General features: G+C 46.7%; 11 protein-coding genes across 11 annotated transcripts; 6 read left to right on the forward strand and 5 right to left on the reverse strand.

Annotated features, from left to right (window-relative positions):
* Positions 1 to 677: 677 nt before the first annotated feature.
* On the reverse strand, positions 678 to 1,190 carry N7471_010122 (DUF1993 domain-containing protein; the record flags this gene model as incomplete). Its single annotated transcript, XM_057282841.1, has 1 exon — positions 678 to 1,190. The coding sequence occupies one exon, from the start codon at positions 1,188 to 1,190 to the stop codon at positions 678 to 680; it is 513 nt and encodes a 170-aa protein (XP_057133724.1).
* A 669-nt stretch (positions 1,191 to 1,859) lies between these two features.
* N7471_010123 (uncharacterized protein) lies at positions 1,860 to 2,327 on the forward strand (the record flags this gene model as incomplete). Its single annotated transcript, XM_057282842.1, has 2 exons — positions 1,860 to 2,021; positions 2,091 to 2,327. 2 exons carry the CDS (start codon positions 1,860 to 1,862, stop codon positions 2,325 to 2,327), a joined length of 399 nt encoding a protein of 132 aa, XP_057133725.1.
* A 1,870-nt stretch (positions 2,328 to 4,197) lies between these two features.
* On the reverse strand, positions 4,198 to 4,834 carry N7471_010124 (uncharacterized protein; the record flags this gene model as incomplete). The annotated part of the gene is made up of 4 exons (XM_057282843.1): positions 4,198 to 4,251; positions 4,334 to 4,490; positions 4,524 to 4,726; positions 4,754 to 4,834. The coding sequence occupies 4 exons, from the start codon at positions 4,832 to 4,834 to the stop codon at positions 4,198 to 4,200; spliced, it is 495 nt and encodes a 164-aa protein (XP_057133726.1).
* A 1,999-nt stretch (positions 4,835 to 6,833) lies between these two features.
* Positions 6,834 to 7,604, forward strand: N7471_010125 (uncharacterized protein; the record flags this gene model as incomplete). The annotated part of the gene is made up of 3 exons (XM_057282844.1): positions 6,834 to 6,857; positions 6,984 to 7,512; positions 7,573 to 7,604. The coding sequence occupies 3 exons, from the start codon at positions 6,834 to 6,836 to the stop codon at positions 7,602 to 7,604; spliced, it is 585 nt and encodes a 194-aa protein (XP_057133727.1).
* Positions 7,605 to 7,647: 43 nt separating this feature from the next.
* N7471_010126 (uncharacterized protein) lies at positions 7,648 to 8,193 on the forward strand (the record flags this gene model as incomplete). Its single annotated transcript, XM_057282845.1, has 1 exon — positions 7,648 to 8,193. One exon carries the CDS (start codon positions 7,648 to 7,650, stop codon positions 8,191 to 8,193), a length of 546 nt encoding a protein of 181 aa, XP_057133728.1.
* Positions 8,194 to 8,779: 586 nt separating this feature from the next.
* On the forward strand, positions 8,780 to 10,436 carry N7471_010127 (uncharacterized protein; the record flags this gene model as incomplete). The annotated part of the gene is made up of 5 exons (XM_057282846.1): positions 8,780 to 8,885; positions 8,955 to 9,200; positions 9,269 to 10,069; positions 10,127 to 10,300; positions 10,351 to 10,436. 5 exons carry the CDS (start codon positions 8,780 to 8,782, stop codon positions 10,434 to 10,436), a joined length of 1,413 nt encoding a protein of 470 aa, XP_057133729.1.
* A 119-nt stretch (positions 10,437 to 10,555) lies between these two features.
* Positions 10,556 to 13,004, reverse strand: N7471_010128 (non-ribosomal peptide synthetase; the record flags this gene model as incomplete). Its single annotated transcript, XM_057282847.1, has 2 exons — positions 10,556 to 12,442; positions 12,510 to 13,004. The coding sequence occupies 2 exons, from the start codon at positions 13,002 to 13,004 to the stop codon at positions 10,556 to 10,558; spliced, it is 2,382 nt and encodes a 793-aa protein (XP_057133730.1).
* A 1,253-nt stretch (positions 13,005 to 14,257) lies between these two features.
* Positions 14,258 to 15,763, forward strand: N7471_010129 (uncharacterized protein; the record flags this gene model as incomplete). Its single annotated transcript, XM_057282848.1, has 2 exons — positions 14,258 to 14,746; positions 14,801 to 15,763. The coding sequence occupies 2 exons, from the start codon at positions 14,258 to 14,260 to the stop codon at positions 15,761 to 15,763; spliced, it is 1,452 nt and encodes a 483-aa protein (XP_057133731.1).
* Positions 15,764 to 16,584: 821 nt separating this feature from the next.
* On the forward strand, positions 16,585 to 17,466 carry N7471_010130 (ATP-grasp domain-containing protein; the record flags this gene model as incomplete). The annotated part of the gene is made up of 1 exon (XM_057282849.1): positions 16,585 to 17,466. One exon carries the CDS (start codon positions 16,585 to 16,587, stop codon positions 17,464 to 17,466), a length of 882 nt encoding a protein of 293 aa, XP_057133732.1.
* A 490-nt stretch (positions 17,467 to 17,956) lies between these two features.
* N7471_010131 (major facilitator superfamily transporter) lies at positions 17,957 to 19,628 on the reverse strand (the record flags this gene model as incomplete). Its single annotated transcript, XM_057282850.1, has 4 exons — positions 17,957 to 18,170; positions 18,197 to 18,538; positions 18,594 to 19,387; positions 19,560 to 19,628. The coding sequence occupies 4 exons, from the start codon at positions 19,626 to 19,628 to the stop codon at positions 17,957 to 17,959; spliced, it is 1,419 nt and encodes a 472-aa protein (XP_057133733.1).
* Positions 19,629 to 20,597: 969 nt separating this feature from the next.
* N7471_010132 (CocE/NonD family hydrolase) lies at positions 20,598 to 22,630 on the reverse strand (the record flags this gene model as incomplete). The annotated part of the gene is made up of 5 exons (XM_057282851.1): positions 20,598 to 21,201; positions 21,226 to 21,620; positions 21,676 to 21,911; positions 21,970 to 22,383; positions 22,450 to 22,630. 5 exons carry the CDS (start codon positions 22,628 to 22,630, stop codon positions 20,598 to 20,600), a joined length of 1,830 nt encoding a protein of 609 aa, XP_057133734.1.
* Between the last annotated feature and the right edge of the window lie 348 nt (positions 22,631 to 22,978).

Here is a 22,978-nt window from a genome sequence, read left to right on the forward strand (position 1 = left end):
TTCCCGAACTAGGGCCGGTCCCTGCCAAGGGTCTTGGCAAAGGATTAGGTTACTTGGCAAGGAAATCAATTCCATGTTTTACCTAGGTAGGTATCACCCATAGTATTTTCCATTCAGGTCCACCTGGGCAGGGTTGTCCACAGTATTTCTCGTCCAATAGCAGGCCGTTTCAGGATCGATGGTACGGAAAATTCCACAGCTTCTGGTGGGCCATAAGCGTCGATCTCATCAATAGCATTGAGTTCCAAGCTTCCCGACGTTGAGACCGCCCATCAGCACCCGCCGATCACAATGAGGACAACTCTGCCCAATATGACAAAAGTGGCCTCGACTATTCCGTAACATCCGAAGGTTCCCACCACGATCAAGAACCGAGTGAAAATTCATGCCTGCTATGACAAATGGAATAATTGATCCTGACTTATATTAATTCCACTACCTACGCATGTTATGCATAGCACGTTGAAAGGTACCACTATCGTATTGGCTGCATAATATTCTAAAGCTACGATTAGAGCACCACTAGGTCCAGGTATTGAAGTAAATTCAAAGCAGATTCAAAGAAGCTTTTCCCTCCCCTATGGAAAGTGACATTCAGGAATGGCCAGTGTGCCTAAGCCGCTCCTGGGGTCTTATAATTTACCCGCAAGCGAGGCTAAACCGTTTAACACTTTTGGCTAGGCCGTAAACTCCGATAGATAATCCAGCTTCCCTATCTGCACCCCTTTCACCCTCAAAATTTCATACGCCGTCACAACATGAAAGTAGAAATTAGGGATCGAAAATCGCACCGAATAATCCTCCAGTGTATAATCGAACACCTTCGGTCCAAGCGGAGCCTTGAAAGTTTGCCCTTCCTTGAGAGCGATCTTAGCTGGATCGACCTTTTCAAGCTCCGCGAGTGTCCTATCGAGGAGCTCGTAAAGTTCTTCGTAGGTCTTATCGGGCTGTTGCTGTGGTGGAGGATCGACGGACGCTGCACGGGCGAGAGCCTTGGAGACGGTGTTTGTTGCGCTCACAATTTGGAAGGAGAGAGGCTTCATATCCTCGACAAGGCGGGCATTGAGAAGTTCGTCGAGCGGGATGTTGTTTTCTTTCGCGTACTCTTCGGCCTTTTTTAGGAGGGTGGAGAGGGTTTTGAGACCCCTGGTGAAGGTGGCGATGGTGTAATTGTAGAATGGGGAGGCCATTTTGATTTTTGCACTCCAAATTGTGTATTTTAATTCTGGTAAACAGTAGAACTCGATTAAATACTGATTGATTCTTGATTGTGAAACTAATAATGTGTAGAAGTAGATGAGGCCTTATATATCCTGTGCTGCCCTCCAACAAAGAATCCTCATGCTTCCACTGAAATCTCCGGTTTGTCATGATTACTAATCGTCGTATCTTACTTACGTCATGGGCTGCAGGGATGAAGGGAGGATTTGGCAAAGATCTGTATGCTTACTATACTGGATCCGTACCGCAAAGTACCTAGGGCAGCGTAGCTCGGAGTTCCGGTTCACATAGTATATTCTACTTGGTAATGTTTTCAGCCCCAACAATTGAGTATGATATTCGGTGGTCAAGAGGGAGTTACTTGGTGCTTTATCTCAGGGCGCGCATGTATAATCACTTGGTCAGAGGCAATGGCTCTATACTAGGTCTGACAAATTGAACTCTCAACTCACAACCATGGAAGTATAAGAGGCAAATGGTTCTCTAATGTCAACTTATCTTAGAATTTAAATCCTATCAAAATCCGTACCATCTCTCTCTATATGTCCTATATCTGCAAAGGCCCGATTTGTACGAACATCCCAGAACAGCCAAGTCACATACTATCAAAAGCTTGACCTCGAGTAATCGCCAAAACAATGGAGTCAGCTACATCCGATCACGAGCTCATCCGAAATGCAATTGCAAACATTGCAGTTGCATTTGATACGAACGCCTACGCGGAGCTTCGAAGTTCGTTTACAGAAGATTGCGTGGCAGACTATACGGGGTCGCTTGGCCTCATTAATGGCATCGATACTGTTATCGAGCAGCTTTAAAAGACCATCGGGCACCTTACTACCTTCCACTTAAGCACACAAGTTATACAGCTCATTGGCAAGGATACGGCCGAGGCTACGACGTATTGCTCCGCGAGTCACTACGTGGGCGACAAGTCGTTCTTCGCCGAGGCAAAGTATTTTGATAAGCTGGTCAAAGTCACTGAGGGAAAAACTACAAAGTGGTTGATCAACCATCGCTTGACCACGATGATGGGCGTTCCACGAGGCGATGTCTCTATTTTCAACATGGACTTGGAAGGATGGGTTGACACCTTGGCGGCATAAGAATGTTCCGACTTTCACGAGCGAAGCATGCTTCTTCCCAAGTGAGATTATCATTTGAAGCCCGTGGCTGACCTTGGTTAACATCACGGTGCTATAGTGGCGATATTAGTCTATCCCAACTTCCATCCATTGAGTTGGAGGAGAAGATATAGGGGAAGAAGTGCGCAGTTTGTTAGATCTCTCTTTTGCTCTTTGCGGTCTTTGCTGCTTCTTTATTTTCTGTATCCCCATGGGGCTATACAGATGGTTTCGTGGCAGTTAAACTACTCTCTATCGTTAGAATATCTATTGTGCTTCTTGGATATTCTTTCTCACTGAGCTAGAATTGATTATTAATACTCTCCGGTAGTTGATATACTTGTGTTTTCACGCTTGATATTAGATAGAATACTGCACGCTGTGGTGGATCCAGGCCGGCTCGCCGAGTGCGTAGAGCTTTCTGATTCTACCACGCTCTGGTATGTAGGCAGGAATAAGACCAAAATTAACGATGAAAAAAACTCATTTGTGGTTCCAGGCGATGCCAGGGTTGGTCTGATATTGAACAGTGCTGTCCGGGGGGTACTTTCTACTGTGTCAGAATGTGCCACGACATTTGTGGAGAAGGCAAAGCGGAAAAAAAAGTATGGATCGAGTTACGCTGTTGACTGAGACAGAGAAAGAGAGGAAGGAGGACCAAGCCAGGCAAGGAGCAAAAGTCCTATCATTCTCTAGGAATGTAAGTAGTAAAACTGTAGATATCAGATCTATCAGATCTAATCTATCTAATCTGATATTGTAAAGTTTTTTTTGTACGGGCAATGAAAAACTACTAGCGTGCTAGGCGGGTGCTTGGCGGTCCTAAATTTGAGACTGCTGTGGCCCCGGGGGTCTTATTGCTTCCGATAGCGGCCTAGTGCAAATAGTGGGACCTCTGAAACGTTGGCCCTAGGGGCTCCATTGGACCCACATATATTCCAGCCCTGGAGGGCTATTGGACCCACATATACTGTTGGGCCCACATATACCGGCTTCGGCCCAATATCTCGGTCCCACTGTACGGCATGCCCAACCTTCGAAGTCCCGACCACTCCCGAGGTCATTCTTACCTTGGAAGTCTTCATTTAATTTTTGCGGTTAGCATTTCCTATCGAACCTTCTAAGATCACGACTCGAAACATGGGCACTTTGTCCGTCCCTGGTTGTACATAGAGCCCTCTGTACGGTTTATGCTTTTCACCGCCATCGTATGTTGTACTTCGTATTGGTACTTCGTATATGTACTTCGTATACGGTACTTCGTATATGGTGCTTCGTATCTCGTATACTATGCTACATATTAATCTTATTATTATATTCCCATTCCCATTGGTATTTGTGTACATAGCTAACTATTACTTTTTATACCACCGAGAAGAAAAAGGCTGATACTTCGGTATACGCTGTCAACTCGGAAACCTATGCGTGTTGGTTTGTTCATGTTCGTTGCGATGGAAAGATATGAAATGGAAGTCTTTCAGGACCTTGAGATTCTACTGCTAACATATGTTTGAGTCTACCAACGGCGCTTAGAAGCAAGTGAAATAATCGAGATGATGTACAAAATTCTGCAGCATGCCGGCGCGTTTGAACCTTCAAAAATCTGTGGGAAGTTGAGCGGATCCAGAACTGAAAGCTATGGTTCAATATATAGAATCTATACTTGACGGTTCGTAGAAGAGAGGGGATGGTAGGCGGTAACGCGACTATGGAATCGACGACCCAGTTTCCGTGCAAACAACCTCGGGTTTTCAACAGGTTAAGGAAACTATCGACGAGCAACGTCCTGAAGACCCAGACTCTGGTGCCATTGACCACATACGACATAATGTGAAGCGCCGAACCTGGCGGCCTATTTCTGCCAAACATGCGCCATCTCCGCTCGAATAAGTGCCATGAAGACGACCTGTTACCATTAACTATCAGTCATGCCTCTCACATCCCACAAATATTCGACATACCGAGCTGAGGTCTACCCCTTAAGGCACCCGAACGCGAAAGACCGAGATATCGCGATCCCGCATCAAACCCTTCTTGATGTTGTTTGAATGGACCGAAATCTCCGTAATCGTCGCATTGCTAATGTTAACATACTTTGTTATCCCTATTATATCGCGCGGTCGTATTTCGACCAGCGCGCCGGAGCTCAAGATTTTCCCATCAATAGCCGTGTGTTACGAGGTGAAGAATTTCTTATAGGAAAGCTCGGTGATCTTATTGCCCCTGGCATCTTCTACAAGCCACCCGATCTTGCGCCGTAGGTCAAAGACTGGCCGGCCCGAGGCATCCTTTAAATGTCGCCTCAGCGTCATCGAGCTGTAAACCCCCGGGCCTTCGACGGAGAAGAGCTTCTCGCCATCATCACGCGCGATCGTGGTATCCTAAAGATGGCGGGCATGAACCCTTACCCATACGACAGATTCCTGATCGGTGGTATGGCCCTCGGTCAGACTGACTCGTGAAGGTGGAGCTTGAAGCCCAGCATCCATTGCGGTCGGGGTGGGTCTGGTCAGCCTGCATATACCCGAAAGAAAGCTCGTTAGTTGAAGCGTAGCTGCGGAATAGCTGCGTAGATACCGGTTGAAGGAAGGCACAAATAGTGCTCGCGAGGTTTTTCACATCAGCGCGGAATGCTTGGGGCCGGAAATACTATGGAAACAACTAAAAAAACTTTGTGGGGTTCAAATTGCCAGTAAATGTCGCACCTGAGCTGCGAAGGTGCATAGCGGCGAGGGGCTAAATGCCTGATTTTCCGGGTTTGATGTTTGAATGATCTGAGCAGTTAGTTCCTAAGTGATACTGTTCGCATGATGGCTTCGATCTTCACAATTTTCACTCCCAGTGAAGCCATTCTTATCGGTCGAATCTGAGAGGCAGATGTAACGTGGGCTAATTAAAAACCGCCAAAATGTAACGTGGGGGCTAATAACAAATCGCCAAAGAAAAAATAAATGACATTACTATAAAAGTCCTATACTATGTTACATTATTCTAGATCTAGTGGGAGCGAATTGAATAGTATACAAACTATCAGACACTTGACTACTCGAAAGCCTCAAAAGGCCGCTAGATACTCGGTTAGCTCATTCTGTCCCTCTTTCCTCCCCTTTCATTTCATTTTCTTTTCTTCTAAAATTCCTACATCATTGACTTTGGAGCGCACAAAATGCTTCTCAGCATTATTAGCATGCGAGTACTTCTTCCTAAACCCATAATATCTGGGCTAAGCGCTCATAAATGAAACAGCATTATACTGAGTTTGGTCTTCTCCTCTTTTCTCCCTCTAATACGCCATGTATGGCCGGGAAAAGAAGCTAGGCACATTTCATTGGCCTATCTACTCTTCAATTTGATATGTTTCACGGAGCATTTGTTATTTGGCTTCTTTTACAATCTCAATATCCCCCCCGAGCCCGAGCTAGGATATGGACACATCACCCCCGCAATACCCTTGATTGGTTCAATTTGATCCAGTTGGTAGGTGTATGTGCGTTGTTCCTTTTTCTGTGAGCTAAAAGCACCTACATTCTGACAACTAGAGACGTCTCTAACGCTCATATTACAATACGTAGTTTCGGGCTCAGCCTCTATAATAGCTCTGCTATCAATCAAAGTTCAATTAACTTGTTGCAGTCTAACTAGTTGCATATGACTATGCAGGCGTAATAGCTCTGCTAGTCGTCTTCGCAAGGCCCTAACGATCATCATTTATATCGTCTATCTTATGATCTCTCTGGTGCCGGTTATAATTAACTCCGTGACGGATGTCTTCTGTTCTACAGATAAACCGAACTGTCCAGAGGTCGAACGCGACATTATCTTCTTTTTCGTGGCTGTTCATAGCAACTTGCTATTCCCACTTTTCACCGTCATACCCCTAGTGATAGGATTTTATAGACAAGCGCGAAAGCCCACGCAAAACCTGAGTCTGATTGGGCTAAAGCTACAAGCAGCAATTTTCACTCTCTCGGCTGTCTCGTGGGTTTTTAGACTCTGTTTCCCATGGTATCTATACCGTGAAGACCCCCGTGGATCGTGGGCTCTCTATTTGATTCTTCTTATATGGTACCAAGGAGTTGGGTTTGTAGCCATGATGATGCAGCTTTTGCTCTAGGGCAAGGAATTTTGCTATATCTGGGCCTGCGGCAGCAAAGGCGTGTTAAGGCTGCTGATGCAGAGAGACAGCCGTTATTGGCTCAAAGACCTTAGGGACTTAATTCTGTATATTAAATAGCTATAGAGACTTTTGGTGGAAATGAGAATATCAAACAACCTACCTAGATAATTTCCTAGATGTGATTCGCTCGTGGTACTCTGGGGAGCTAAGAAACTGCAACTCGGGATAACCCAAAAACAGTCTAGTCTGGGTATTTCTAGTATTTGGATGGTATTTGGATGGTATTGGTTTGTTTTGGCTTTCCGAGGTTGTATATAAATATGCTGTGGACCCCTCACAACACTTCATAATCTGACTTCATTCTTTCCACCATGGAACCTGAACTTGCAAAAAATGTCAGAATCTCTGAACATGACAGGCTGAGAGTCTTTCACTTCGGCATTAACACCATTGCGGCCATTTATAAGGCCATTTAAGAACTTACAAGCCACAGTTTAAACACGCCTGTTCTCTCTATCGAGATAGCACCCAGCATCACTATCTCCATTGATCGCCCCTTAGGTATCCTCGTTACAGTTCACCGAGAGGAAGATGGCATTAACAAGCCCCGTATTTTCCGCTGGGATGTGTACTGTGACGCTTGGGGTCCTTCGGGCTTTATGCTCTTCCACCATACGTCAGAAGGTCTGAAAAAGATCGAAGGAAATCACGTTCCCCCACCCCCCGAGACTTTGGAGTATACAGAATGGGATGTGTGTTTTGATGAGCTTCTTCCTGGTCAATGTCTTAGAAGGAATATAGGTGATCTCCTCCCCTTCCACGACCAGCTGGTCGTAGGTGAGAAATATGAGCTGCTCTGGCCAGGCGCTGAATATGCTCTATGGGACTGGGGCATTCTCCGTGAACATATAGGCCACAAAGTTGGCGTGGATATGGGAGTACCCCGTGCTATTATTCCTGGGGAGCCTGCTCCTCTCTCACTGTCATACAGGAGGCGCAAGTCTTCAAACGCAAACCTGCTCCGTCACCTATTAGTAAATCTGCGCGAATGTAAGATATGCGAAAAGCTGAATTGTCTCTTTATCTATTGACTTATTGACTGTTTTACAGCCCCGGTACACCTTGTCTTAGTGTGTCTCTAGAAGGCCCCTCTGAGATGATTTGGGGGAAAGGATTACGGTCACAATGAAGGTGACCTACGATGGCCTGACCAACGAGGATGGCGAGACAGTCCTTGCAGAGGCGAAACCAATCATTATACGGAACCTCCCTTTTTCATTTTCGAATTTTCAACTACACCGCCGCTGCCACGATTATGATCAGTGGGATTCAGATGATGATGATCCGGAGTGGGAGGTATACTTTGACGACGATTGGAACCTATCTTACAACCTTGTGGATGGACCCGATATTGAAGTCAATGTCACTGATGAGGAATTGTTCTGGAGCCTCCAACCAGGGGAGAGCTGGACTGATCAATTTACTTTTGATCTCAGTGAACTACACGACGAGACAGCGACCGGTGACTCCTATCGATTCCAGTATTGGGGTGGCTGCGTTGAATGGTGGATTTGGGGTAGTCGGGAAGAACATGCTAATACCACGGTAAAAGTGCCACCCTGGAGGGGTAACATTGTTGATCCGGTTGGCAACGAAGGAAAACCGAAGATCATCATTCCTGGGTCTAATACGGTCGAGTTTGTTGTTGTTGATAACACAAAGGATTCTTAGCGTAGGCTTACTGCTTGTTATCTTATTTCCCGATCAAGACTTATATTCTGAAACACAGATACAGGTACATCAATTTACAAACCATGTATTTTACACGCATTAATGTTGTACAATGGCACAACACCTTTACACTCTGGGTGTTGAGCCGCACTGGGTCAATAATCTCAGAGAAGCTCGCCTTCAAATCCTTCCAACAGCAACTCCTTCCTGCCGACTACTTAAATTCTGAGTTGATCGGAAGGCGAAGGACCGTACTAGATTTCTAGTATATGTAGAATCTGGGAACCTGCACCTGGGCATTGTTTTTTGCTGACAAATACTTTAACAGCGCATCGTTGACACTGTGGTTGGTGCATAGGCCTACAAGGGGCGAGGAAGAACACGTTTTCGGTGCGGCGATCCTTCAAGAGTTACTCCGTACGCCCATAATACATTACAATCTTCAACCCCCTGAAATATTCTTGGTATCTATTTCCGAAAGATTGAATCTCGTATTGATAAGCTGGATTTTCTTCATTCCGAAGTTCTCCAATCTTCCCCGGATGTGCCTTACAGGAGTTCGCGTGAGAGGTACAATAAAGATAAAATGTTTCGAAGTCGCGTCGAAGAGCAGCATGACGCGCCATGGGGTTATCGCTGGCGATCATCCGATACTTTTATTATCAGTACAATGAGTCTGGCAATGTTCACTGGTAAGTGATACGCGTACGACGGAGATGGCCTCAGCTTCACATTTCGCTAACACTTATGGTGACGCTCAGATGAACTGCTTTTTGCGTTCATGATACCTCTACTACCTACTTTACTAGAAGATCGAATCGGATTAGAGCCATCTCTTACCCAGAGGTACACGTCCATCTTTCTTATGGAGGGAGCATTTATTTCTATTGTCTCGAGTCCATTCATTGGGGCCATCGCCGACGCAAGCTCTAACAAGAAGAGACTCTTATTGATACTCCTTATACTGGCTTTGATCAGTACGGCCTGTTTATCACTCACAACCCACTGTATGTTTCTTTTATTCTCTGCTGGTGATCGATCGTCGCGTTGAAAACCAAGCTGACTTTGCGTGCAGTGGTATGGCTGTTTGTTGGTCGGCTCTTCCAATGTATCACTAGCAATGGATTGTGGATTATAGGAATGGCAACCATGGCAGATAATCTTGGAACAAAACACATGGGCAAGATCGCCGGCCTGACTTCCACAATCACAGCTGCAGGTACCACCGCCGGGCCGGTTCTCGCAGGTCTATTGTTTGAAGCAGGAGGGTACTGGTGCGCGTGGGCAGGCGCGGCTGCGTTTCTCTTGGTGGATATCATCATGCGTCTCCTCATGGTAGAAAAGCCTGCCAAACTTCGGCCAGTGTTGGAGAACCAGGAAAGAGAGCCTTTGCTACAAAATGGCCTGCCCACAGTCGCCGGCGAACAGTCCAATCGTTCAGTTTCTTCAGAATTGAACGGATGGCGTTTTCACATTTGCCTGTTCCGCGAAACGCGTTTCTCCGCGGGAATTTTTTGCGCTTACGTTTTTGCCGTACTGATTGGCTCTTTTGAAAGTACTCTGGCAGTACATGTGCGAATCGCATTTGGATGGAGAGCACTTCATGTTGGATTTTTGTTCACTTTGATCCAGGGTCCTGGCATGTTGTTGGCGACTTCAGTCGGCTGGATGAAGGACCGGATAGGATCGCGAACTCCAACAGCGGTGGGCTTTTTCGGCTTAGTGCCTTTCGTCATACTATTGGGTGTTCCTGGCGACAATCTCTTCCCGTGGGCAAAAGATGAAGCTTTGGGAAAGAGCCTCTACGTGGTTTGCATGGCGGCTACCGGATGTTTGTTGTCTCTTCTGAATGGGGCGGGCTCTATTGAGGCAGCTGGTGAGTGAGCCCAGATCACAAACATTTTACAAGGTAACACCGGTTGAACCCATATAGAAGTGATTGAAAAAATCGAAACGCGCGAGCCTGGTAAATTTGGACCCAACGGGGGCTATTCTCGCGCCATAGCCGTGACTAGTATGACTTGGATGACTGGGTTGATGACAGGTCCTCTTTTAGCGGAGGTCGTGGTCGGAACCTTCGGATACTTCGAGCTGCAATGTTGTCTCGGTGAGTTAGTTCCTTTAAAAGCTTAAAGTCGCGTTTTCTGATCGTCCTAGGGGTCATATCCTTGATAGCGGGGTGTGTCGCTCTCTTCTTCTTGGGCTCCCGTAGCCCGTTGACTGCAGAGCAGCCAAGTGTGTGATGTCAATGTGAATTTATATATTGAGTTTATCTAGAAACCTTGGAACAAGATTGTGACCGGTCAATTAGTATTGGCACGAGGACCATGTATTGACTCTTTCTCTATGTCAGACGAAGACATCATGGGGGAAGAAGCTGTGTGTCTCCAAGATGGGTGGTGGGGCTGCTGCGTGTCTCACGCTCTTTGGCATAGAAAGTTTGTGCAAACAATCGGATCATTCTGCGATCAGTCTTTTTTGAAGGTGTTCGCGGAACTCGCGTGCCTAGCAAAAACAAGGTCGGGATCATGTAGAGCGGGAGGGATATGGCAAGAGATTCCTTGATCTGGGCCACCTGTTGACAGGCCGCACGATCTTGACTTGCGTCTTTGAGACAGAGCTCTTCCGTTTCGGAGTTCTCTGGGTGATCACTGAGGTACAAGAATGCAGCAAGACATGGATCTTCTTTGCCATCAATAACACCGAGGAGATCTACCACAATGGCGTCTTTAGATGTGAGAGATCTTCTTGCAAGGTGCTCAACCTCAATGACATCAATTCGACACCCATCCAGCTTTACAATTGTGTCTTTCCGTCCAATATACTCAATGCGTCCCTCAGAGCTCAATCGTGCCAGGTCTCCTGACTGATATAAGCGGGTAGATTGTCGATCTGGATGAAGCTCGTTCAACCAGCACGGTATTTCCGCAAGAAAGCCAGCTGGCTTAGTGCGGTCTGATGCTTGATGATCCTGGTCAAGATAGCCCCTTGAAAGATGAGGTCCCTCAATCACAATCTCCCCGACGGCGCCAATTGGCATCAGCTTCGCTGGGCATTTTGGGTCGACAATCCAGATTGCACCACTAGACGGTCTTCCAATAGTAGCAGGCGAGCTGCTAGGGTCATGTACATTGTCATTGTATGCGCAACAAACTGCGGCCTCGCCCATGCCAAACTGGTTGATCAACTTTGTCGAGCTTCCGGCCCAATTGCTCAGAAGATCTTTCGGAAGTGGCTCTCCACCGACGCACAGGATTTTGAGATTGCTCATTGCTTCTGGTTTTGCTTTTATGGCCACGGTAGGTGTGAGGAAAGCAATGTTGGCATTCAGCATTTGGATGTTGTCGGCCAGATCCTGAACAGTCTTCATCGGCCCTGGTACGCAGCAGCAACCTCCTACAATAAGAGGAACCAAAAACTCCAAGTTGCTGATGTCAAATGCATAATCGTCAAAATGCAAGAACCTGGTGTCCTCATCCAGACCGAGGTTGTGCGTGTAGTCTCTAATGGCGGAGGCGTAGGACCGGTGCTCTTGCACAATGGCCTTTGGTCTGCCTGTGCTCCCAGAAGTGAACAGGACCGTGCAGGCATTGGATGGCTGAATGACTTGACATGAAGCCGACTGTGGTCCCAATGGAAGCGTCCATAGCCATTCAGGGGTGACCGCAATGACCGTTTCAATGGTATTGCGGAACTGTTCTGCAAAGCCAAGGTCACTCAGCATGATCTTGGCACCGGTGCGCTTTATTACTGAATCGAGATAGGCTGGTGGATTGCTGGAGTGAATCGAAATGTAGGCTCCTCCTGCGCGCAAAATGGCCAATCGCGCTACGATTGCCCATGTTGACTTCTGAAAGCTACTCAGAACAAAAGTCTCAGGCTGTACGCCCAGTCGATTGAGGTGAAGCGCCAGTCGGAGCGACAAATTATCCAACTCCTGATATGTCAAGTCGCCATCAAATGAGCGAACTGCAAGTTTGGCTGGATATTTGTGGCAATTTTCCACGATTAAATCATGCAGACACCTAGAGCTCGAGGTCGCTTTTGTACGCGTAAGGTTCTTAATTGTTTTTCGATGGGGCTCCGGGCAGTAGTCAATTTCTTCGAGCTTGAAGTTCACAGGATGAGCGGTGATTTGATGCAGGACTTGTTGAAAGGTCCACAACATGCTGTCGTTTAAGTAATTTGCGACATTTTCCGAGTTCCTGATGCTGGCGCTCATCCGGTCACTGCTTTTAACAACGACAAGCTGGATGGTGAATGATGGCAAAAACATCAGAATATGAAAGCCAATGCATCGCAAATGATTAGCTTACCTCTAGTTTTTCATCTAGTAAAGTCGATGGCGTCAACAGTCGGTCTGGGATAGTTACATATCTGAGTGCTGAACTACAAACGTGACGGGAGTGAGGAATATCTGAATGTCGAGCGCCATAGGCCTGTGCCGAACCTTTCACGTTGCTGAATTCTTTCATCTGTAGAGCTTCGAGAAGTGTCGATACATCCCAATCTGGATTCACTCGCACGGTGAAAGCGATCAGGGGATCAGGTTTCGGAATCGATTCTTCAACATAGCTCAAGCTCATCACCTCCTCTGGGTGGAAGCAACGAAGGGTAAGAATCCATGCGGCTTTCAAAAAAGTTGAATCCTTGATAGGTGCCACCGATAGTTTAGTCTCTTTCGTGCTGGCCCAGTAGTGGCCCAGTTTAAGTCCAATGAAGCCTTCAGACGAGTAAACAGACTTAGTGGTTTGATGGCCTGTGAAACTTTCGATGGCCGGTCTATTTGAGTCTAGCAAACTTGGAGCCATGGCTCAAACTCGAGAAACAAGCAACGAGGGAAGGGGTCGGAGGTTTGTTGGAGCGCAAAAATATGATTCATTGAGAAAGACCCAGGACAACGGTATTGACGCAAGGGGTTACTCTACAACGCCCACCGTAACCGGCCAACCTCCTCCCCAAAGATCTACAGTGTCCTGATTACAAGGGGTAAGAACGTATTTGTTTGTGGTATGAATACCAAGTTGCAATACCCATCGAATCTTTAGCCGGTGCAAATCCAGTGGTGTAAGATACTCAGATGATCTTTCTTTTTTCTTGTCTTTTGTCTCGCACCCCCGACAAATGTGCCCGTAGATCCAGAGATAGTATTATTGGCTTTGAAGGAGAAGGATCCCGAGAAATGTTAGTAAATTACCCAATCAAGGGTAAACCGTATAACACAATGCGTTGAAGCCTGCGTCAATGTAAGGAGCGCGTGGTCATCGAATTACCCATGGTAATTTGTAGGTCGACTTCACTTTCCTTGTGGCCAACATACAACAGTACGGTGTACAACAATTATGATGTAATAAAGTAGCAGATTCACACCCCCACACAAGCTCAGATTTTGCTCATCACGTCCCAAATCCCGTCAATCTGACTCGTCACATCAAGGTGACGACTCGATTCGACCTGCAGATCTTAGTGGGGTGTACGTGGGGTGTTTGGCGATCGATTTGTTTAGCGGGAAAACCGCAACCTGTTGTTTCAGTGGGAGCCGAACTTAATATATTCCGAACTTCTCTTGTGAACAGGGGGAAAAAAAGGGCCGTTTCTATGTGTATCATCTAGCGGAACTTCCTGAAAAAAAATGGATTCTAGATGTAAAAAACCAACAAAAGTAGGAACGTGGTTTTCGCTGCCAAGGCATCCCAGTTCATGCAAGGTTCGTTCATCCACAAATTCTAGACCGCGACTTAGCGTGCATACGAAAATCGAACACACCTTGGCTCCGTTGTGGCGGGCTGAAATTCTGACACGACTGACAAGCGTAGGCCATGTCTTGTATGGACTACCCTTTCCCGTGTTATTGTCGCTGCATTTCGCATAATTGGTATCCACTCTAGGTATTGTTGGGTCGTTCAGCTGGTCAAAATGGGGTGAAGATCATCGAGCGAGATTCAGGCAGTGAATCCGTGGAAGCGGGTAACCGTGAGCCCTGAGTAGGTTTTTCTCGCTTTCCCTCTCTTTTTCTGTTGCCTGATTGAAGCTAAGCTCCTGACACCTACTCCATATTTGCATCATGACCGTCACCATAAACTCAGCTTCCAATGGCGACAACTCGGTGGAACCCCCTCTAGATCACGATTTTCACAACGGCTGGGGCACCATATACTCGAACAGCGGCTTCACCAACGACGACCGCACGCGCCGAATATGGGAGGACTACACCGTGAATCCCGCCAGAGTCGAACAACAGTACCACATTCTTCTGAACGAATATACCGACCGTTTTCAGTCCTTTTTCAAAGGATACTGGCCCATTACATTCCACGCACATGTGAGCGATGCACTCATACCAACAACTATAGCAAGCCTCATTCTCAACACGGCATCAACTTGTCCACTGGTGGTGGAGGATCCCGCATTGTCGCCGTTGCTCATGGATGATCCCGAGCCAGACAAAATGCATCAGTTTGTTCGGGAGCTCCTAGGCTGGACCGATGTACATATTGCGGCACCAAAGTTGGCCATTGTGGAGGGAATTTATGGCAGTGCTTACGGGCCACTAGTAAGTCTGCCCAAAGTTCCGTGGCTGATGGCAAGTGAATAACAGACAAGGCAGGCCCATTCATCCAACGAATGGGAATATAGAATCATCGGATCGGGTCCTCCGTCGGTGTTTATAAGTCTGAGTGACTTCTCGTCCGAGGATAGATTATTGACGAAGCTCATTGCCGCTAAAAGCGAAGGCTGTGTGGCGGTCATATGCGATCTGGTGGATGCCTCAGATGGGACTGTATTTCCTCCCGAGTTCTTTCGCCTCTTGCGATCCTGCTGTGATCGAGCACGTATTTGTCTTCTCGTGGACGAGGCTATGACCGCAATTCGATGCGGAGCGCCTTTGGCCTCTCAAAGACCAGAGTATTGTGAAGATGAAAACCTCCAGCCTGACATGATTGCGTTTGGCAAAGGAATGGGCGTAAGCGGCATTGCAATCAACTTCAATGGCCTGGTGATGAGACATCTTGCTTTTCATAAGCGGGAACAGATTCTTCAGTCCATCAGATTTTGGCGTGCTATGGTAACCAGACCCATTGCTACTCCAGTGTTAATTGAGGCCTTGGGGATTTTGAACGTGGCCGAGGCGGAGGATTGGCCAGCGAGAAGTGAGCAGATCGGAATTGCATTCCGGGAGTTCATCCATCGCTATTCTGAAAGGAATGGTCACGGGAATGAGATTATACGCGGGCTAGGCGCTTTTATTGCCATCGACCGTGAGTTTTCCAGGAAATTCCGCGTCATGGCGGCATTTAGAAGAAAAAGTTCTTGGGCGCGGTGGATTCCTAAGCTCAACAGCACTGCTTTTGTTAATGATCAAGCGATCGAGAATTATTTGGTTGGATCGGGTGCTAAGAACCTCCGGCAGTCGCTGTCCCAGGAAGCGGAAAAGCAGGGGACAGCGCCGCTGTGGTGTTGGGTTTGTGCAATTGACGCGATTGCAAAGGACTGGTGCCGAACTTGCTTTTTGGGGCACTGTGGCACTGAGGACTGTGCAAAGGCTTTTTATGCACATGATTGTCTATAAAATCTATCAAATCATGTCCTTGGTTTGTGTCTAGAATGGCTCGACGTCGTGTCAATATAGGGCGGGCTTTTGGCTGATGGATTCCAAGAATCCGATCCCCTTTTCAAAAACTTACAAAACATAAATTGTATGATTAGATATGTCTGTTGATAGTGAATACGAGGGGAGCCATTGCAAGGAGTGACGCAAGCTACAAAAATTGCGTTTGGCCATTTCCAAGGTTGGTACCTGGGCAGTCATTGGGCATAGTACGAAAGCGGTACTACCCAGTCTTATAGCGCTCAGGGTTCAAAACCCCCCTGTTTGTACGCAATTTGATGCCTGAATGCCTGAATTAGCACCGCTTTCTACACCGCTCTATACAATGAATGTAATGTAAATTATTCATACATTTACATGAAGCTTTTCATCCCATACAAATTCCTGCATCTGCATTTCTTTAGGTGGTTACAAGCTCTCTCTGTTTCGCCAAGTCCAAAAATGAAGCTTGTAACCGCCTAGAAAAATAGAGATGCAGGAATTTGTATGGGATGAAAAGCTTCATCCTTGCAACCCTATAGAACCACCTGGGCAGGGTACTTTGATTATTAAGGCATGTGTAATAGTAATTCAGGTATTTTAATTTTTCTGCCGTTCTAAAAACATGGCATTCAGGCATCAAATACCTCCTAAATGGGGGTTTGAACCCTGAGCGCTATGATACTGGGTACACGACAAGCCCCCATCCAAAACAACAGAAAATGAAGCGGATCCTTTTTTTGACTACCGTGCCACCGCACATAATCCAGAAATATGTTTCTACCTATGAATGGTCAAATGACATGTTACCGGATCATCTCTCGAAAAGGGGTGCCATAGTAACCATCAAACGCTGGACAGACAAGGACATCATCACCGCCATCCTAGACAGTGACCTGGTGACTTTTCTCTGGGCCGAAGACTACATCCAAAATCCTGTTGCCTTTCGTGAATTTCTGGAAACAGCCAAGAAAGCAATCCAAATGGATCAAAATGGGGCAAACTCTCTCTGCGTAATGAATCATATCGACCTGGTCCAATGGAACATGGACAAGAACTATCTCCTTGATATGCAACGAGCTGGGTTCGACATACCCATGACCGAAATCATCGATGCAGAGCAATTTTCGTCCGCGTCTGCTTTGCACCAACGACTACAGACTTTTCAATTATCGGGCTCTGTTGTGCTCAAACCGTCTATATCTGCATCCTCCAACAATACCCGACTCATTCCCGATATCTCAACACTATCAAGCGACGATACCGTATATCTAGACTCATGCACGAAGGGTGATTTACAAAGCTCGATGGTCATACAGCGATTCGAACCAGCCATCGCCACAGGCGAATACTCTTTTGTTTTCATCGGGGAACGGCTTTCTCACGTTGTGTTGAAAACCCCTAAAATCGGTGAATTCCGCTGTCAGGAGCATTTCGGTGGCCTGACTTGTCTTAAGCCGATCGATTCAATCCAGGGGAGAACATTATCAATAGTGAATGCTGCCTTCGACACCCTCAGAGTGTGGTTCGGGAAGGGATCAACGGGTGAGATGGGATATGTGCGTATCGATGGTTTGGTTACCGACGAAAGAGCCTTCATATTGATGGAGATTGAAGCCATCGAGCCTCACCTTTATCTCGAAATGGAGGGCCTTCAAGACATGGTTTCTCTCCTGTTAACATAGTATCTAAGCAATTGATTGTCATTATTCAATGACCGCATCAAACTGAGCAATAATATCTACTATTATAGATATAGATCTCTAAATATAATAACTATTTAAAATCTAATAATACTTTACTATATAGCGTACTTTAATATAAACTATATTTAGAGCTAGCTATTTATAAAAAGCTAAGACTTAAGCGAGAGGAGAAAGTTGATAAGAAGGTAGAGGCCTTGCTCGCCACCGAGAGCATTCCAGGAGTTACAATTTTTGGAATTGTTGTAGTTGTATAATTACCGCAATGACTACAAGTAAAGGATTTGCGAAAGAGAGCTACTCTACTAATCAGGTGAAGATAAAAAGCTTGAGTTGCACTTGATCGCGCTATATCCTTTCCTGATCTTTGAAGTATGCATAAGAACGCTGTAGATAAAGACCAATTTCCATCCCGTTTTAATTGAGTACAAAATAACATCTAGACAGAATTGTTTCGATTTTGAAAGCTACTTCACCTAGACAAGGCGGAAAGCCATTTCCTGATACCATAATTGCCGTGAAATTCCATACTTTTTCGGCGTAACCATGGACCGGAAAGAAATAGGAGCAAGCCCAATCCACCGATAATGGCCCATTGAATGATTGCCATATGTAGAAACAGCTTAGTGACACCATCGTGAGAAAGCCAGGCAGACACCTTCAGTGACAGGGCAAATCGGCTGCATCTGAAGGGTAGCTATCAACAGCGTACGAGAGCACAGTTGCAGGAACTAGCTGTAGCCCGGCTATTTGCATGGCTGATCCCACCGCTGGACCATAGAACGAGTCGGCTATGTATGTGTATCCAAACAAGATGAGTCCTGGTGAGCATATGAGGAACGGGATGATGATGCTGATCAGGCGATCTTCTGGCCGATGAAATCCTTTTGACCGACTGGTAACTTGGGCTAGTCTGTCCACCAAGGGACTGAACATGTAGCCCACAGCAATGCCAATAATGCTGGTTGCAGCCCAATTGCCCACGGCAGCAGGCCCAAAATAAAAGGGAGGCAAAGCAAAGAGTGACGGGGACAAAACTGATATAGCGACAGCCCTGTTATAGATGAGTATCTGGCATTCCATGGAATATTTTATTTCGCGCTTCTTACCAAGCCACAGTTATACCCCAGAGCGCAGCACAACACAGCACTACAGGGTCCAATAAGAATTCGAATTGAAGAATGAAGGATGTGCACCATGACATCAGTCCCTTGGACTTGACATCTGGGTGTCGAAGATAGAATGTATTCGTTTTCCAGATCTTCCAGGTTCTTTGCTGCTCAGAGTTGGCATTGTGGACGCGTTGAATATGAGCGTCCAAGTCGGCAGCAGTTTCGCCAGAGAGCAAGGACTGATCAAAAGCCGTTTCAGGACAAAGTACAATGACCGACACCAAGTTGAATGCGGCTATGATGCAACAAACGAGCTGGAACCACCTCCATCCCAAATGCTGCATCAAATGTCCACCCACCAGAGGTCCGCCCTGGGACCCAAGACAGAGACTTGCTGTATATGCACCCATGGCTTTTGTAAAATCGCGCTCCATAAAGATCTCTACCAATCTGTCAATAATCTTGGAACGTATTTGTGTGACCAAAGCTAGCTTACCGGCAATTAGTGCAGGCCCAATGGCCTGCACGGCACCTGCGCCAAAACTCCCAAAAACACGTGAGCCCATGAAACTCTGGAACGAGTTCGCCTGATGACCCCATACACAACCCAGAATAAATACAATCAAAGAGATTATAAGTACTAGACGCTTGCCGCATAGTGAAGCAGTTGGGACCCAGAAGAATGTGCTGATGCCGAGAAGCAGTACAGCATACGAAACGGATGAGGAAACCTCTTCATAGCTGATTCCAAACTCAGCTACAAGCAGTGGGAATCCAGGCGCGAGTCCTGCCTAAAATAATTTAGTACTGTCTCTAAATCAAGAACTAGGTACATTACCGAATTTAAATTTCCAAGGAAAACCATCAAGCACACATTGGCGAGGATCGCAAGTCTAAGCCCAAGTCTCCAAGTCTCGGACAATATCAGTTCATAATGTCCGGAATTGATCAAGGGAAATGTACCTTTGGATGATGACGCAGGTCCTCGGCAGTCTCGTTATGGTCGTAGCTAACTTTGACAGGGTCAGACATCTTTTAATTCGAAGATATCATTAAGCAAAAATGGGAGGTATGGTGAAAAGACAAATAATATTGCAAACCCAGATAAGTTGACCCTCTAAATAGTCACTCCAAGGCTAGCTAGAACAGCCTTTAGCATGTATAGTTTCCGCGTTCTAGCTTATGCCGGTGCTATGATATCGGCAAACCCAAACCTCGGCCCCACACGAACGACAAAAGAAATCCGGGGATGCGGGGACCAATAAAAGAAGGGCTACTGTAGTATATGCAAACCTCTTTTGGGAACAACACTATGATGGAATGTCCTTTCCCCGCGCGGAAAGTGTATGGCAAAGACGGGGTCATTCCGCAGATGTCTTACTATGAAACCCGAGACTTCGCCTTCCTCATATTCCTCTAGATAAGATGTCTTTCTTCGAGTCAAGTGAAGGCCGCTTTGGAAGGGATATTTATACTAGTCGGATTCAATCTACTTTGTTTTGCAATCAAAAGAGAAAAGAAAAATGGTGCAAGGGGCGTAACAGCAACCGATATGGAAATGAGCCTTCAAACGAAGAGGAAGTGTAAGTCGCCAAAGACATGCGTGCTTAGATGGCTAGCATATAGACCCTTTCGACAGATTCCTCAGGTCGTCTTGTCACTGCCTTGGCCTTTTTTCACTCGTACACATTGTTATCTTTTCGTGCGTGACCGATTCGGAAATCCACCCGTGAGTTTCAATTTTTGAATCTATTGGGATAAAAAGCAGGCGGTCCGTATGTCTTTTTGGATGGTCAGGTCCTTTCTCTCCCTCTTTCTCTTCTTTCTTTCTCCAGTGTCTAGTCGTCCAATACAGGTCATATTGTCTTTGTTTCCTCCTAGTCTTTCATCATGTCTTGCTTGCAAATAAATACTTAGTGCATTGAACAACTTATATTGTTAAAAGTCCCTAGGTACACCGGCTATGGGATGGGCCGCCCCGAGGTTGAGTCAATACAGTAATCAGACTCTTTCATCCTGACGGGGCGGAATGACAGGAAGAACAATCCAGCTGTTCTCTTGACCGACTTCAATGTGATTGAGCCCTCCGAGAGCTTCGGGGCTGCGATCCTCAGGGTGCTCGTGGGAGAACTTACCCACGCCCTGGGTATCGTGACCCCCAATCTCAAGGACCAGAGTCTCACCAGGCTCGAGAACAGTGTTCGTAGGCCACACTTCGATATCAACTTCGTAGCTCTCACCCTCGTTCACAGGCTGGACCTCACTACCGAAGTAGTTACGATAAGGCAGGATATCTTGATGAGAGGGGTGGGCTGTGTTGATCTTGCGCAGCGACGTACGTAGCCAGCCCTTCACAATAGGCACTGGATCACCCATAGTACCAGTATAGAAGACCTCTTGGCCGTTGGAGTTAAGCTTGCGCAGTGTGACAAACAAATCAATTTCCGAGGGTGGTGTTGCATCAGGAGTAGATCGTGAGCAGGAAACCGTCAGATGGGCAACGATATGGCCGGTGATTTCGAGGACAGATGAGGTTCGATAATTGAAGGTGATTGGTTCACTGCATGAGCATGACAGATCGTTAGACAATGGGTATATCTTGAAACTTCGGAGCGAAGAAGTTACTTACCCGTTGAGCGCATCGTAGGTGCAAGTGGCAGTTTCCAGGCCTGGCTGCTGAGATAGCTTACGGTCGGAAGTGAGGAAGAGCCTAGTGTACTGAGTGTCTGGAATAGGCCAGTCGCTCTCATCACGGCTGGGGAAACTCAATTCTCTCTTAGGGTCATCCACACCAGAATCTCCTTTCCGCACATAAAGGTTAACCCGAGGTTGCTTGCCCGACTTCCAGCCATCATAGTCATTGTCTTTAAGGAAAGCATCCAGGAATGATAGTTGCAGTCTGGCAGAATGGGGGTAGTAGAAAGGCAGATCGTGGCGACCAACGATGAATCGCAAAAATTTGTAAGGCGAAGATGCACGCACCCAACCGATGACATTTCCACGCAAGTGAAGAAGAATTCCACCCTAGCCAGATACTGTCAATTTACTTCTCACTAAGAATCCACTGACTCGCACTTACCCAGTTGGCAACACTCAGCAGAGGAACTTGGATGTCGGAAAGCTCAAAGTTCCTTGTCTTGTAGTAATCCTCATCCATGTATTTATATGTCGCAGTGTCCAGAGTCTGGTCACGGCGGTTCTTAACCAGTGTTTCGGGATCCAAATCGCCCTCCAGGGTATCATCACCCCATTTGCGAGCGGTGCGACCGGGCATTCCATACTGATTGGGCTGGACACCGTTGTTCCACCAGAAGTCTTTGAATGTAAGATGTAAGTCAACAGCATGTTGGTTCTCGAAATATTGGGCACTTACCAATAAACCGATCGGATAGTATACCGCCGTGGCGAACGCGGTCTCGATAGTAGTCACTCATACCCTCCCAGGGGATGATAGCAGAAAGACCCTTAGGTTGACGAGCGGCGACTCGCCATTGGGTGCCAGCATAGTAACTAATTCCTAGCAAACCAACCTTACCAGAGGACCATTCCTGTTCAGCAGCCCATTCGATGAGATCAAAAAATGCGTCGCTGGTCCCGTGCGACATGGTGTCAAGCTCTCCAGGGCTTTGCCCGGCACCTCGTTCGTCGGCACGGACAACAATATAGCCCTGTCGAGTCCAGAAGCCGGGGTCGGGAGTCTCCCAAGACGAATGAGTCGATTTCATTTCAGGGTTAACCTGATCCCAGCTCTTCTTGAAAAAGCTTTCATACGGAACATCTTTGCCATCTATTCCAGTGAAAACGGTGCGTTAATTCATATTGCTGGCTCCATTGATCGAGGGCTGATACATACAGGGTCCGTATGTGGCAATGACAGGATATGTCTTTGAGCCAAAAGGTGCGCTATCCTTGGGAAGATACACGTTGCATCGAAGAATGCCTTTTTCGTATGTCTTCAGCGGAACGTCCACATTTTTAATGAAGACATAGGGGAAGCTCTCGCAGTCAATTTCAATGAATTTGTTTCCGACCATCGCGGAGAGTTGGCGGGAGTGGAGTTGTCGCAACAAATTCTTCATCTGGCGAAGCGTTTGACCTATGTATAGTCTTTGGCTCGTAACATGGTTATCCACCATCAAGACTTCGGCCCGTCGGTATCACAGTAGATTATTCCGGCTCGGCCCCACACGGCTATTGACCTCTAATTACCGAAAGGCATACCTGAGACCGACAAATGCAAGGGTCCAGATATAGGGAGGACCCAGAAGCGCGCATGAATGACTGCCAAGTGCGGCTCTCCACACATCTCGACTTTATTATCTCGACATTACAGTCTCTTTGTCGAACACGACGATTTGGGAATCTATACCACAATTTCAGTG

This window comes from Penicillium samsonianum, assembly GCF_028829775.1.
Source record: "Penicillium samsonianum strain IBT 33392 chromosome Unknown utg000005l_segment0_segment0, whole genome shotgun sequence".
In the NCBI taxonomy this organism is placed as follows: Eukaryota; Fungi; Ascomycota; class Eurotiomycetes; order Eurotiales; family Aspergillaceae; genus Penicillium; species Penicillium samsonianum.